A 13,026-nucleotide genomic window follows, 5' to 3' on the forward strand; every position below is an offset into this window, starting at 1 on the left:
ATCCCTTCACTTTCTTTCCTGTAGACACAACTTTTCCTTGCAGTGGTCACCAAGATGCATAGAGAGGGTGACTCTCCTTAGTAGGGAAACTGACAGATATGGTCCTTGCTCTACCTCAGAAGAAGTGCGTGCGCACGAAACGCGGCAGCAGGAGCCTGTGGACGTCGTTGACACTATGCCGCCACCTTTAATTTTAAGAGGGTCAGTGGGTCACTTTCACTTGCCACCTGATTACATGTTTTTTACTTGGTTTTTTGAAATAAATTGAAGTAATATACTACACTATGAGTATCTCTTTGTGTTCTCTGTGAGGGGTCTCTCTCCCAATTTCACAGCCACAGAGTGATTTCAATCCCAGCCCTGGTTCCATTGAAGAGGAATATCCTATCCTGGGAGCTTCCTGGCCTGCAGGATTTCGCTTTTCCACAAGAGGGCGTTATCATCATCCATTTCAGCACATATCCTGGAGAGGGGAATCTCCAGGATTTCTTACACACATGCGTACTTTAAATGCGCTTCTGGTTAGTTTGCATTCTTTCCATTGACACTGGGAATTAATGAGCACCTTTTCAGGACTATTATTGTGTTGATTTGCATGATTTGATCATTTTACAGCACTGCATTTTATATGTATATGTTTTATTGAGGATTTTTATATGTGTTTATCCTGGATGTTCAGCTGCTGTTTCTTTGAGAGCGCTCACTGTGTGTCTTTTACCTATACAGATATAAAAATGTGACAGCGGTTCTGATCCTTCATCACTCAATACAAAACAAAACAATAAAAATTGGCTTTAGAACCACTTTAAAGCTGGCCATAGATGGGGAACGAAAAATTCTTAAGATAAGAACATTTAAGAATGTTTGTAATCATTAGTGGGGTCAAATCAACAATCTTTTTGGATGCAGTTACGAGAACATTCAAAGAAGCAGGATGGAAATTTTTTCTTGAATGTATGTGGTTTTCGTCCATTAATTCCAAACTCAAATATTAAAGACAAACTAAACCTTTTGAATTACCTTTGAATGTTCTGAGAATTGTACAAATTTAATATTTACTCAAAATTCTGTCTGTCTATGGCCAGCTATAAAATGTAAAATGAACTACATGAACCTGTGTAGTTATTTGCAGTTATTTGTTACTCTTCAACGTGCAAAGTGACCTTTAGGTGGCTTGTCCTCTTACAGGAACAAATTACAAGCTATTATTAAAAACACAAGTGATTGTTGCTGCATGTCTACATAAAAATCACACTCATCATAGATACACCGAACTCTCCAAGGTATTGCCTTCCTTCAAAACAGCTCTTGGCTATAACATTGCAGGCTACCCTGGGAAAATGGCAGCCAATCACCTGTCAGTACATATGTGCCAAGCTGTGTTTACTGTGTGTGTCACACCACGGGCCCCCTGGGGTAAGAACAGCTCCAAGTCTGAATGATACTTCTGTTATCTGCATTAAATAACACCAAAGCATGCACAGGGAAGTGTTAAGTATGGTGAGAAGAGAAGAAAAATCCCACCCCCTAATATAAAGGTTTTCTAAATAAAACAAATACCTAAGTAATAAATTCAAATTTAGCAGACATTTTTTTTTTGCCTGGAAAGTATTAATCACAACTAAGGAAAATCTATTTAACTTTGGATTTCATTTTCCACTAGGACCTGCCATTCCTTTTCACACCAGGCACATACGAAATATTAAAAAGGTTCTTAAAAGTAATTTGAAAAGCAAATAATGTAAGTATTTGAAGCCCCCTTCTTCATTCCCTTCCCTCCATTCTCTCTTTTCCATCCCTTCCTTCCCACACTCGTCCCCGCAATTCTATTTCATCCCTTTCCACTTTGTACTTATTCATTGCCTCCCAGCCTTCCTTCCCAACCTTTCTTCCCTCACTTCCCACCCTGCCTTCACAACCTTTTCTTCCCTCCTTTCCCCCTTCCTTCCCAACCTTTCCACCCTTCCTTCCCAAGCTTTCTTCCCTCACTTCCCACCCTGCCTTCACAACAACCCTTCTCCCACTCCCTCCCACCTTTCCTTCAAACACTCCCTCCATCCTCTATCATCCTTCCTTCCCTCCCCTCCCACCCTTCCTTCCCAACACATCTTTCTTCCACTCCCAGCTTTACTTCCAACACTTTTGCTCCCCTTCCCACCCTCCTTCCGAACACCTATTCATCCCCTCCCACCCTTCCTTCTCAGTGCCTCTTTCCTCCTTCCCACCCTTCCTTCACAACCCTTATTCCCTCCTCCCAACCTTCCTTCCCCATCTCCACCCTACCTTTACAACAACCCTCCCCCCACCCCCTCCCACCCTTCTTCCCAAACTCCCTATCTCCTTCCTCCCACCCTTCCCACCTTTTCCAACACATCTTTCGTCCTCTCCCATCTTTCCTTCCCAACCCTTGTTTCCTTATTCATCCCTTCCTTCTCAGCACTCTTCTGTCCACATTCCTTCCTAACACTCCTTCCCTTCCCTACCACCCTTCCTTTCCATCACTTCTTCTCTCCCCACCCTCCTTCCCAATACTTATTCATCCCCCTACTACCCTTCCTTCTCAACACTTCTTATCCTTCCCTCTCACCCTTCCTTCCCAACACATATTCTCTCCTCTCCCACCAACCTTCTCAACACTTATTCATCCTCTCCCACCCTTCTTTTCCATCACATCCCCCCCCTTGCTTTCCTAACCCTTATTTCCTCTCCTCTATCACTCCCTCCCTTCTCTATCACCCTTTTTCCCCAACCCTTCTTCCCTCCCCTCCCCTCCCCTCCCATCCTTACTTCCCCAACACATCTTTTGTCCACTCCCATCCTTCCTTCCCAACCCATCTTCCCTCCTCTCCCACCCTCCTTCCCAACACTTATTCATTCCCTCCCACCCTGCCTTCGCAACAACTTTTCCTCCCACTCCCCTTTCACCCATCCTTCCCAACACTCCCTCCCTCCTCTCTCACCCTTACTTCCCAAACCTTCTCCCCTCCCTTCCCACCCTCCTTCTCAACACCTATTCATCCCCTCCCACCCTTCCTTTTCATCACTTCTTCCCTTCTCTCCCCCCTTCTCAACCCATCTTCCCTTTCCTCCCACCATTCCTTCCCAACACATCTTCTGTCCACTCCCATCCTTCCTTCCCAACCCTGCTTTCCTCCTCTCCCACCCTCCTTCTCAACACTTATCCATCCCCTCCCACCCTTTCTTTCCAACACTTCTTCCCTGCTTCCACTCCCCCCTCCTTCTCAACCATTCTTCCCTCTCCTCCCACCATTCCTTCCCAACACTCACTCCCTCCCTTCCCACCCTTCCTTCCCAACACACTTTTCGTCCACTCCCATCCATCCTTCCTTCCCAACCCTTATTTCCTGCTCTCCCACCCTCCTTCCCAACACCCCTTTCCTCTCCTCCCACCACTCCTTCCCAGCACTTGGTCATCCTATCCTTCCTTCTCAACCCATCTTCCCTCCTCTCCCGTCCTTTCATCCCAACACTCCCTCCCTCCTATCTCACCCTTTCTTCCCAACCCTTCTTCCCTCCTCTCCCATCCTTTCTTTCCAACTCTTCTTCCCTCCTCTCCCACCTTCCTTCCCAACACTTATTCATCCCCTCCCACCCTTCCTTCCTTTCCCTCTCACTTACCCTTCCCAACACTTCTTCATTCCTTTCCCTCCCTTCCTTTCAAACAACTCCAGCCTCCCCCCTTCCTTCCAAACTCTTCTTCCCTCCCCTTCCACCCTTCCTTCCAAACAACTCTCCCCCCCCTCCTTCCTCCCGACCTTCCTTCCCGAAACTTTTTCCTCCTTTCCCCTTCTTCCTTCCATACTATTACACAACTATTTTTAGGACACCTTGTCCTTTACACAATAAACAACACAGAATATCAAGGGGTCAGGATTTGGGGCACCCAAATTAAACTAAAATGGGAACAAAACACAATGCACCTATAACAGTCTTAGTTTTTATTATTAACGTTAGCCCTTATAGTTAAAATATATAGCAATATTTTAATATATTGATTAATATTCATTAAACATAAAATATTCACTTACATTTTACATAAACAAACAACTCCTAAACTAAAATGAAAAACCAGGAGGAAAGAAAAAAAAAAAGGAGCAGCCAATCAAAAGCCAGATAAGACTTTTAAACCTGCATTGCAAAAAAGACAGCTGAAATTAGATTGGCTGATTGGGTGTCATATTCCTTTCCTCCGTTTTTTTAATAATGTGTCCCACAGCAACGAGTGGACATAAAAGTGTTTCTGTGTAAATGTTTCTTTATTGGGCTTATTCAATAAGGCATAAGGCAATGTAAAAAGTACAGTAGCTGTGGGCAACCACTCTTTATATGTTCTGACTACAATAAGCTGAAATCTGACCAGTTGCTGTCATTTACCACACTGGCCACATCTCTTTTGCTCTTTGCAATGCGTTATCAGATAAGCCTTTATAGGTTAAAAGTGTAAGAAAATAGAATTTATATTAGTCTCAGTCTAAATAATAAGGTGATGTGTGGTAGGCTCAAGCAGTAGTTTGTGACGATGCTGGTAATCTTTAACCATCGCTGGGATCTGCTCAGCACAGATGATAGATAACCAAACTAACAAGCCGAAGCCGGAAATTTGTGAATTAGAGGAGATACTACATGGCGTGTACTCTCATAAGTCATAGCACAGGGCTTGACCCTTTGCAGTCATACTCAGTACCACTATCAAAACATATATCCCCAGCAGAAAGAATGGCAAATCCAATCGATTACTTATTGCTGATTTTGCAAAACAACACGAGCGAGACAATCATGGCTGCAAGCTGCAAGGCAAACACAGAATAAAACATTTATTTCATTTATAAAACCAAGCCAACCAAAAAAACTTTTGAGCACTTTGCACAGTACATAGATCATTTATGGTAGAGCCCACCCCTGCAGAGCTCACAGTCTAATACCTTACTTCAGTAATGTACTGTATATACAAACATGGGATAACTTTGGGATAAGTACTAATTACTTAGCCAGCATATTGCCCTCTATGTCCAGAGAGATACTGTCAGGAATGGACTCAGCACTGGTGGTGGGACTCACCTGCCGTGTGGGATGCAGTACCAGGGCTGACCAGCGGGTGCTCTCAGCAGCCAGAAGCTCACTCCTGTAGTCAGCCAACACCTGGGGCTGATTGCAGGAGGTGTATTTAAGGAATGACCAGGCCTGTGATCAGGGCTTTGGTGTATGTTTCCCATGAGCCCCTGTATCTGGTATCCTGTGTTCCTGCCTCGTTGCTGACCCTGCTTTGATCCTGACCTCTGCTGACCGTCTCCTGTTGAACCCCTGGCTTGCCTGACCATCCTTCTGCCTGATCCTCAGTACCGCGCTGCCCGCTACCTGCTGAACCTGGCTTGTGACCCCGACCATTCTCTGCTTGCTCCTCCTGTATCACGCTGCCCGCACGATACCGACCCGGCCTGTCTGACTACGCTTACTTCACCCGACGATTCATCCATCCCGCACGGATCACCTTTAGTAAGTCTGCCTGCCTCTTCCCATCAGACTCCGTTCCTGCACTCCCCTGCCAGTACTCTCTACCACAGCCGGACGCACTCAGGGGTCGCGACCTGGTTCCAGTCTGCACTAAGTCCATCCCCACCATCAGGGGCCCTGGTGAATAGCAGGCTGGAACTTAAGACCCCGTGCCCTGAGGAAATCCGTGCTGTGGGCTGCTAGAGACACTGCCAGGCGGCACCTGATAGTACCTTACGGCCTGCCTGGCCATTCCACCTCTCCAGCCTGATTACGCCTGTGTTCCTGAAGCCTGCTACTTCCCTGTGTCAGTCCACACATTTCTGGTCATACCCGGATCCCTAACAGATACTAACATGTATATAGTTACATAGTTTTATAGTCTGGCTGAAAAAAAGACAAAAGTCCATCCAGTTCAACCATTAAGAAAAAAAAAAGTTATAATCCTACACCCACAGTTGTTCCAGAGGAAGGCAAAAACCCCAGCAAAGCATGATCCAATTTGCTCCTGCTGGAAAAAAAATTCCTTCCTGATCCCCCGAGAGGCAATCGGATATTCCCTGGATCAACTTTATCTATAAATAATGTATATGTGATTCAAGTTTAGTTTGTGTTATTCTGAACTAGCTGGAGAGTTATTTGATTTCCACTTTTTAATGGTCAATTCAGTAATAATTACATTGGGAGAATTGTCAATTCATACATTTTTGATTCACTAGACTATTTTTATATTTCAGGGAATCAGAAAATGTAGCAACTGGAAGTTGTGAAAAAAATATTAAATTCACAGATCTCCCTGTTTTTCACATTGATTTGATTATCTTGGATTTCTAATAATAGCTTAGGGGGTGATATGTGGCTCACTGATACTTTTAAAGTGATCCATTTGGCAGGTAAGATATTTTAGCTTGTGGTGCCCTTGTAAAACACATGTTGAATATTTACCTATCCATCCAGAGGTATGTGAAATCTTCACTGTCTTTGTGCTCTGTATGCAAAGGTGTGCAAGATAGTGTACCCCCCACCGATGCAATGGTTCTCACTAGAGATGAGCGAATCGAACCTGGCGAAGTGGAATTCGTTTCGAATATCAGGAAAAATTCGATTCGCATCGAATCCGAATTTTAGCAAACTTCGGGTGCACGAATCGAATTTTTCCCGATCAGCCGGCAAAAGTGTCACTGCAGAGAGCTCCGCTATTTCTGACAGTTCTGACAGTTCATTTACAGCGGTTGAAACATTGTATCTATTTGTTTCCATTTAGGATACAGATGTTTTTATTCGGAAATAAATAGATACAATGTTTCAACCGTGAAGGAAATGTCAGAGAACTGTCAGAAATAGCGGAGCTCTCTACAGATACACTTTTTTCTGTACTGGAATTCTTCTTCTTTTCATTCTTCTTCTTCTTTTCATTCTTCTTCTTCTTCTTCTTCTTCTTCTTCTTTTCATTCTTCTTTTCATTCTTCTTCTTTTCATTCTTCTTCTTTTCATTCTTCTTTTCATTCTTCTCATTCTTCTTTTCATTCTTCTTTTCATTCTTCTTCTCATTCTTCTTTTCATTCTTCTTCTTCTTTTCATTCTTCTTCTTCTTCTTTTCATTCTTCTTCTCATTCTTCTTTTCATTCTTCTTCTTCTTCTTTTCATTCTTCTCATTCTTTTCATTCTTCTTCTTTTCATTCTTCTTCCTCTTCTTTTCATTCTTCTTTTCATTCTTCTTCTTCTTCTTTTCATTCTTCTTTTCATTCTTCTTCTTCTTCTTTTCATTCTTCTTCTTTTCATTCTTCTTCTTCTTCTTTTCATTCTTCTTCTTCTTCTTTTCATTCTTCTTTTCATTCTTCTTCTTCTTCTTTTCATTCTTCTTTTCATTCTTCTTCTTCTTCTTCTTTTCATTCTTCTTTTCATTCTTCTCATTCTTCTTTTCATTCTTCTTTTCATTCTTCTTCTCATTCTTCTTTTCATTCTTCTTCTTTTCATTCTTCTTCTTTTCATTCTTCTTCTTCTTCTTTTCATTCTTCTTCTTCTTCTTTTCATTCTTCTTTTCATTCTTCTTCTTCTTCTTCTTTTCATTCTTCTTCTTCTTCTTTTCATTCTTCTCATTCTTCTTTTCATTCTTCTTCTCATTCTTCTTTTCATTCTTCTTCTTCTTCTTCTTCTTTTCATTCTTCTTTTCATTCTTCTCATTCTTCTTTTCATTCTTCTTTTCATTCTTCTTCTCATTCTTCTTTTCATTCTTCTTCTTCTTCTTTTCATTCTTCTTCTTCTTCTTTTCATTCTTCTTTTCATTCTTCTTCTTTTCATTCTTCTTCTTCTTCTTTTCATTCTTCTCATTCTTCTTTTCATTCTTCTTCTCATTCTTCTTTTCATTCATCTTCTTCTTCTTTTCATTCTTCTTTTCATTCTTCTCATTCTTCTTTTCATTCTTCTTTTCATTCTTCTTCTCATTCTTCTTTTCATTCTTCTTCTTCTTTTCATTCTTCTTCTTCTTCTTTTCATTCTTCTTCTTCTTCTTTTCATTCTTTTTCTCATTCTTCTTTTCATTCTTCTTCTTTTCATTCTTCTTCTTCTTCTTTTCATTCTTCTTTTCATTCTTCTCATTCTTCTTTTCATTCTTCTTTTCATTCTTCTTCTTCTTCTTCTTTTCATTCTTCTTTTCATTCTTCTTTTCATTCTTCTTTTCATTCTTCTTCTTCTTCTTTTCATTCTTCTTTTCATTCTTCTTCTTCTTCTTTTCATTCTTATTTTCATTCTTCTTCTCATTCTTATTTTCATTCTTCTTCTTCTTTTCATTCTTCTTCTTCTTTTCATTCTTCTTCTTTTCATTCTTCTTCTTCTTCTTTTCATTCTTCTTCTTCTTCTTTTCATTCTTCTTTTCATTCTTCTTCTTCTTTTCATTCTTCTTCTTCTTCTTTTCATTCTTCTTCTTCTTCTTTTCATTCTTCTCATTCTTCTTTTCATTCTTCTTCTCATTCTTCTTTTCATTCTTCTTCTTCTTCTTTTCATTCTTCTTCTTCTTTTCATTCTTCTTCTTCTTCTTTTCATTCTTCTTCTTCTTTTCATTCTTCTTCTTCTTCTTTTCATTCTTCTTCTTTTCATTCTTCTTCTTCTTCTTTTCATTCTTCTTTTCATTCTTCTTTTCATTCTTCTCATTCTTCTTTTCATTCTTCTTTTCATTCTTCTTCTCATTCTTCTTCTTCTTCTTTTCATTCTTCTTTTCATTCTTCTCATTCTTCTTTTCATTCTTCTTCTCATTCTTCTTTTCATTCTTCTTCTTCTTCTTTTCATTCTTCTTCTTCTTTTCATTCTTCTTCTTCTTCTTCTTTTCATTCTTCTTTTCATTCTTCTCATTCTTCTTTTCATTCTTCTTCTCATTCTTCTTTTCATTCATCTTCTTCTTCTTTTCATTCTTCTTTTCATTCTTCTCATTCTTCTTTTCATTCTTCTTCTCATTCTTCTTTTCATTCTTCTTCTTCTTCTTCTTTTCATTCTTCTTCTTCTTCTTTTCATTCTTCTTTTCATTCTTCTTCTCATTATTCTTTTCATTCTTCTTCTTCTTCTTTTCATTCTTCTTCTTCTTTTCATTCTTCTTCTTCTTTTCATTCTTCTTTTCATTCTTCTTCTTCTTCTTTTCATTCTTCTTCTTCTTCTTTTCATTCTTCTTTTCATTCTTCTTCTTTTCATTCTTCTTCTTCTTCTTTTCATTCTTCTTCTTCTTCTTTTCATTCTTCTTTTCATTCTTCTTCTTCTTCTTTTCATTCTTCTTCTTCTTCTTCTTTTCATTCTTCTTCTTCTTCTTTTCATTCTTCTTTTCATTCTTCTTCTTCTTTTCATTCTTCTTTTCATTCTTCTCATTCTTCTTTTCATTCTTCTTCTTCTTCTTTTCATTCTTCTTCTTCTTTTCATTCTTCTTCTTCTTCTTTTCATTCTTCTTCTTCTTCTTTTCATTCTTCTTTTCATTCTTCTTCTTTTCATTCTTCTTTTCATTCTTCTTTTCATTCTTCTTCTCATTCTTCTTTTCATTCTTCTTCTTCTTCTTTTCATTCTTCTTTTCATTCTTCTCATTCTTCTTTTCATTCTTCTTTTCATTCTTCTTCTTCTTCTTCTTTTCATTCTTCTTCTTCTTTTCATTCTTCTTTTCATTCTTCTTCTTCTTCTTTTCATTCTTCTTCTTCTTCTTTTCATTCTTCTTTTCATTCTTCTTCTTTTCATTCTTCTTCTTCTTTTCATTCTTCTTTTCATTCTTCTTCTTCTTCTTTTCATTCTTCTTTTCATTCTTCTTCTCATTCTTCTTTTCATTCTTCTTCTTCTTCTTTTCATTCTTCTTTTCATTCTTCTCATTCTTCTTTTCATTCTTCTTTTCATTCTTCTTCTCATTCTTCTTTTCATTCTTCTTCTTCTTCTTTTCATTCTTCTTCTTCTCCTTTTCATTCTTCTTTTCATTCTTCTTCTTCTTCTTTTCATTCCTCTTCTTTTCATTCTTCTTTTCATTCTTCTTCTTCTTCGTCGTGCCCCGTGACTGCCCAAATGAGTGAAGTGTGCGGTGATTCTAAGATCGACGGCACTCATCTGCATGTCATACTGACTGTCAGTATTATTTCTCTTCCCCAGCAGACTCCAAGGGCATTTAAATTAAAGGTACAGTGTTCTGCACTAATATAAAGGCTCTCTGAAGCCTAGAAACCCTTTTAATAAGTTAAATTCGCGGCGAATAAATTCGCATCGAATCAAATTTCTCCCGCAAATTTGGCGAATCGGCCGAATCGAATTTTTGAATAATTCGCTCATCTCTAGTTCTCACAACTGGCCACTGTGCCCTGCAGTGAAAAAGCAACTGGCAGGAGGAACCACAGATAACAGCAGGAAACATGCTGACTGACACACCCGCTGTTGGATAACACATGTTGTTCAAAGACAACAAAGATTTCACATGCCACCTATTGAATATTCAACATATTGTTTTACAGGGCACTGCAAGTAAAACTATCTTACCTTCTGAGAGGAGGTGCTAATAGTAGCTGTTGTAGACAGCAAACATTTCACCCACCATTTGCTGGAAGGTAAGTATGCAGCATTTATTACTTTATTTTAAAAATTGACTGAGGCATCTACTTTCAAGTTTAAAAAGATACTTCTGCTACTATAAAATTACACATTGTCATACAATAAGTGGGATCCATTTACCTCCAGACCACAAATTCCGAGAGCAACTCCTCCAACAATCTTCCCATTTTGAGATAGGAAGGACTCAAAAGAGGATAAGCAACCCTGGGAGGTAAAAGGAGAAATGAGTATCAACAGGATGGACATGAACAGATGCTACAATGGGCATCATTTCTGGATCTGTCAGATTTATAAGGTAAGTGCATGAGTTCATTTTACCTTGATCAGAGGGCTGATACTAGACTCCTGGCAGGGGCTCTTGTCGGCACAGCAGATTGGAGGAAACTCGCGATTATCCCTGTAGTAGGTGGAGTTAGCGAAATCTTCATATCCATGAAATCCACAGCACTTCAGCTGAAAGGCAATAGGTGTATTTATTTAGTAGCACAACCTTACCACTGTAGCAAACTAGCCCATCAGAGTTGGACGCGGAGTTCCCCTTTCTCTTTTCTTTTTAGTGGAAGTATTGCTCAGCCCTCATTCCCTACCCCCTCCCTTCCTGAGAAGCAAACGTTATCTCCTGAGTGACAGATGGTGGGGGGTAAACACAGGTGAAGGCATCCCTGGTTTGGTGCCAGCAGTCTGCGGAAAGTGTAACCTTTCTCTCCCATCATAAAACAGATAAGACCTTCTCCCCGGACTTGAAAGAAGTTGAAACCCCATAAAACTGACCCGCAGTTAATTGAACATTCCTCAGGTCAGCTGTCACCTATGTTTCATATCATTGAGTATGAAGCTGTTAGTTTTAATTGAGAGTCCACTGACCTCCGGCCCAAAATATTGTATTGGGCAGAGTCAGAGCCACCCCCCCCCCCCCCCCCCCCCCGCAGAGGGATTTTTAAAAAGGACAGGCTGCAAGCCTGAAAGCTAAGCTTAACACACATCTCCTGAGTTTAACATCGTAACAGAGGAGATCAAAGACCCTTCCTGCTCTGCACTTTGATCTGTTTACAAACCAAGGCATATTGGCAAGTAATTTAACTCTTTAATTTCCTTCCTATTATCTCTTTGCTGTACCTTTATATGCATATATATATAGTTACATTTTCTTTGTAAATATTTTATTGCACCTGTTTGACTCTTTTAGTAATAAATCTTTCTTTCTGATGAGTTAAACTGTTTCTAAGCGCTTACTTGCAATTCACGAATTCCTGCCTTTGAAGTGATGCTACTGTGTTTGTTTAATCCTCTGCCCAATCGGCCTGCGGTGACCGTATTGGACAGGCGACTTTTCAATCATTATAGTGTATATTTGATAACAGGAGTTTCCCAGTCTCCAACAAAAGTGGTGGTGGCTGTAGAGGGTTAGTTGCGTAATTAACCCGACCCAGTAACAAGCGCATTCAGGCTGCAGGCACAGACTGTAGACCAGTAGTGGGCAATCGCTGTGCTGGGTGCAGCTGGGTGTGGCCTTGTTACGCGCGTCACACCGCGGGTTTAGATCGGCTGGTCTTTCGGTCACGAGTTTGGTGAGAAGGTCTGGGGTCTGATGCCGCGGGCGTGACGTATTACTGTTAGTCGCGGTCGTGCGATTGTCGCATGTTGGTGGCGGCGACCGTGCGATCGTGACAACCACTATCAATGATCAAAATAAAAATCTATTAAATTACATACAGATGTAATGTATATCATTGAGTCTCCAATATGACCTGCCCAAATCTATTATACTCTACAGAATGATCACTGCACCTTCAATATAACTTGGCCAGTGAAGGATTCCATAATGCATTTCTATTACACTTTAGCTGTTGCTTCAGGACGCCAAAATATGGACGTATTGTACATTATATACCCCAATACACCCCTGTGCGCTTTATATGTGCTATCACAGCAGCCTGTTTTCTTATCGATGTTTGTGCATTGGTATGCTCCCTTGTGTTACCCTTTGTTTCGGTATTAGATAGTACAGCCATACGTTAGACCTGGCCTCCCCTTGCTCTTAAGTTTAGTTTCAGTTTTACTTTTACAGAGTAAAGAGGTCTTTCTAAGTAAGCAAGCTCTTTGATTGATATGTCTTTTCCCCTCTGAGAAAGCTCAAGAGACATTCCCTTGTAATGTACCGGTCTAGAATACATTGCATTAGATTTCCCCTATAAGTCTTCTTGGTGAATTGACACTCCCTGTGGACCTTGTCGAATCAGCGAGTTGCCATACTACCCATACAGACTAGGTCTCAGGTGGTATTTATTCTGCAAGAAGTGACATTTAAAACACAAAGCCTTCTACACACTGTGCACTTGCTGCTGTGAAGTTTTACCTGCATCTTAGTAAGCACTTGGTCTCTGTCTGCATGAATGAGCAAGTGACCCTGATCGTTCTGGAAAAACCCGACAGGCTGGTTGTACACAAGTCGAT

The 13,026-nt window shown here is 40.2% G+C and overlaps 1 protein-coding gene across 2 annotated transcripts in view; it reads right to left on the bottom strand.

The window, feature by feature from the left end:
* Positions 1–3,944: 3,944 nt before the first annotated feature.
* The window catches only part of LOC149436207 (tetraspanin-1-like), a 48,760-nt gene continuing 39,678 nt past the window's right edge, over positions 3,945–13,026 (bottom strand). For both annotated transcript variants that reach the window (XM_089661877.1, XM_089661878.1), the window contains exons 6-8: positions 10,891–11,025; positions 10,693–10,776; positions 3,945–4,808 (exon numbers count right to left, since the gene is read on the bottom strand). In XM_089661877.1, coding sequence (XP_089518003.1) covers positions 4,755–4,808; positions 10,693–10,776; positions 10,891–11,025 — 273 coding nt within the window. In that variant the 3' untranslated portion in view covers positions 3,945–4,754. The remainder of the gene's footprint in view (positions 4,809–10,692; positions 10,777–10,890; positions 11,026–13,026) is intronic.

This window comes from Staurois parvus, unplaced genomic scaffold, assembly GCF_062004578.1.
Source record: "Staurois parvus isolate SC_StPar_1 unplaced genomic scaffold, SC_StPar_1.0 ptg001400l, whole genome shotgun sequence".
NCBI classification, from domain to species: domain Eukaryota; kingdom Metazoa; phylum Chordata; class Amphibia; order Anura; family Ranidae; genus Staurois; species Staurois parvus.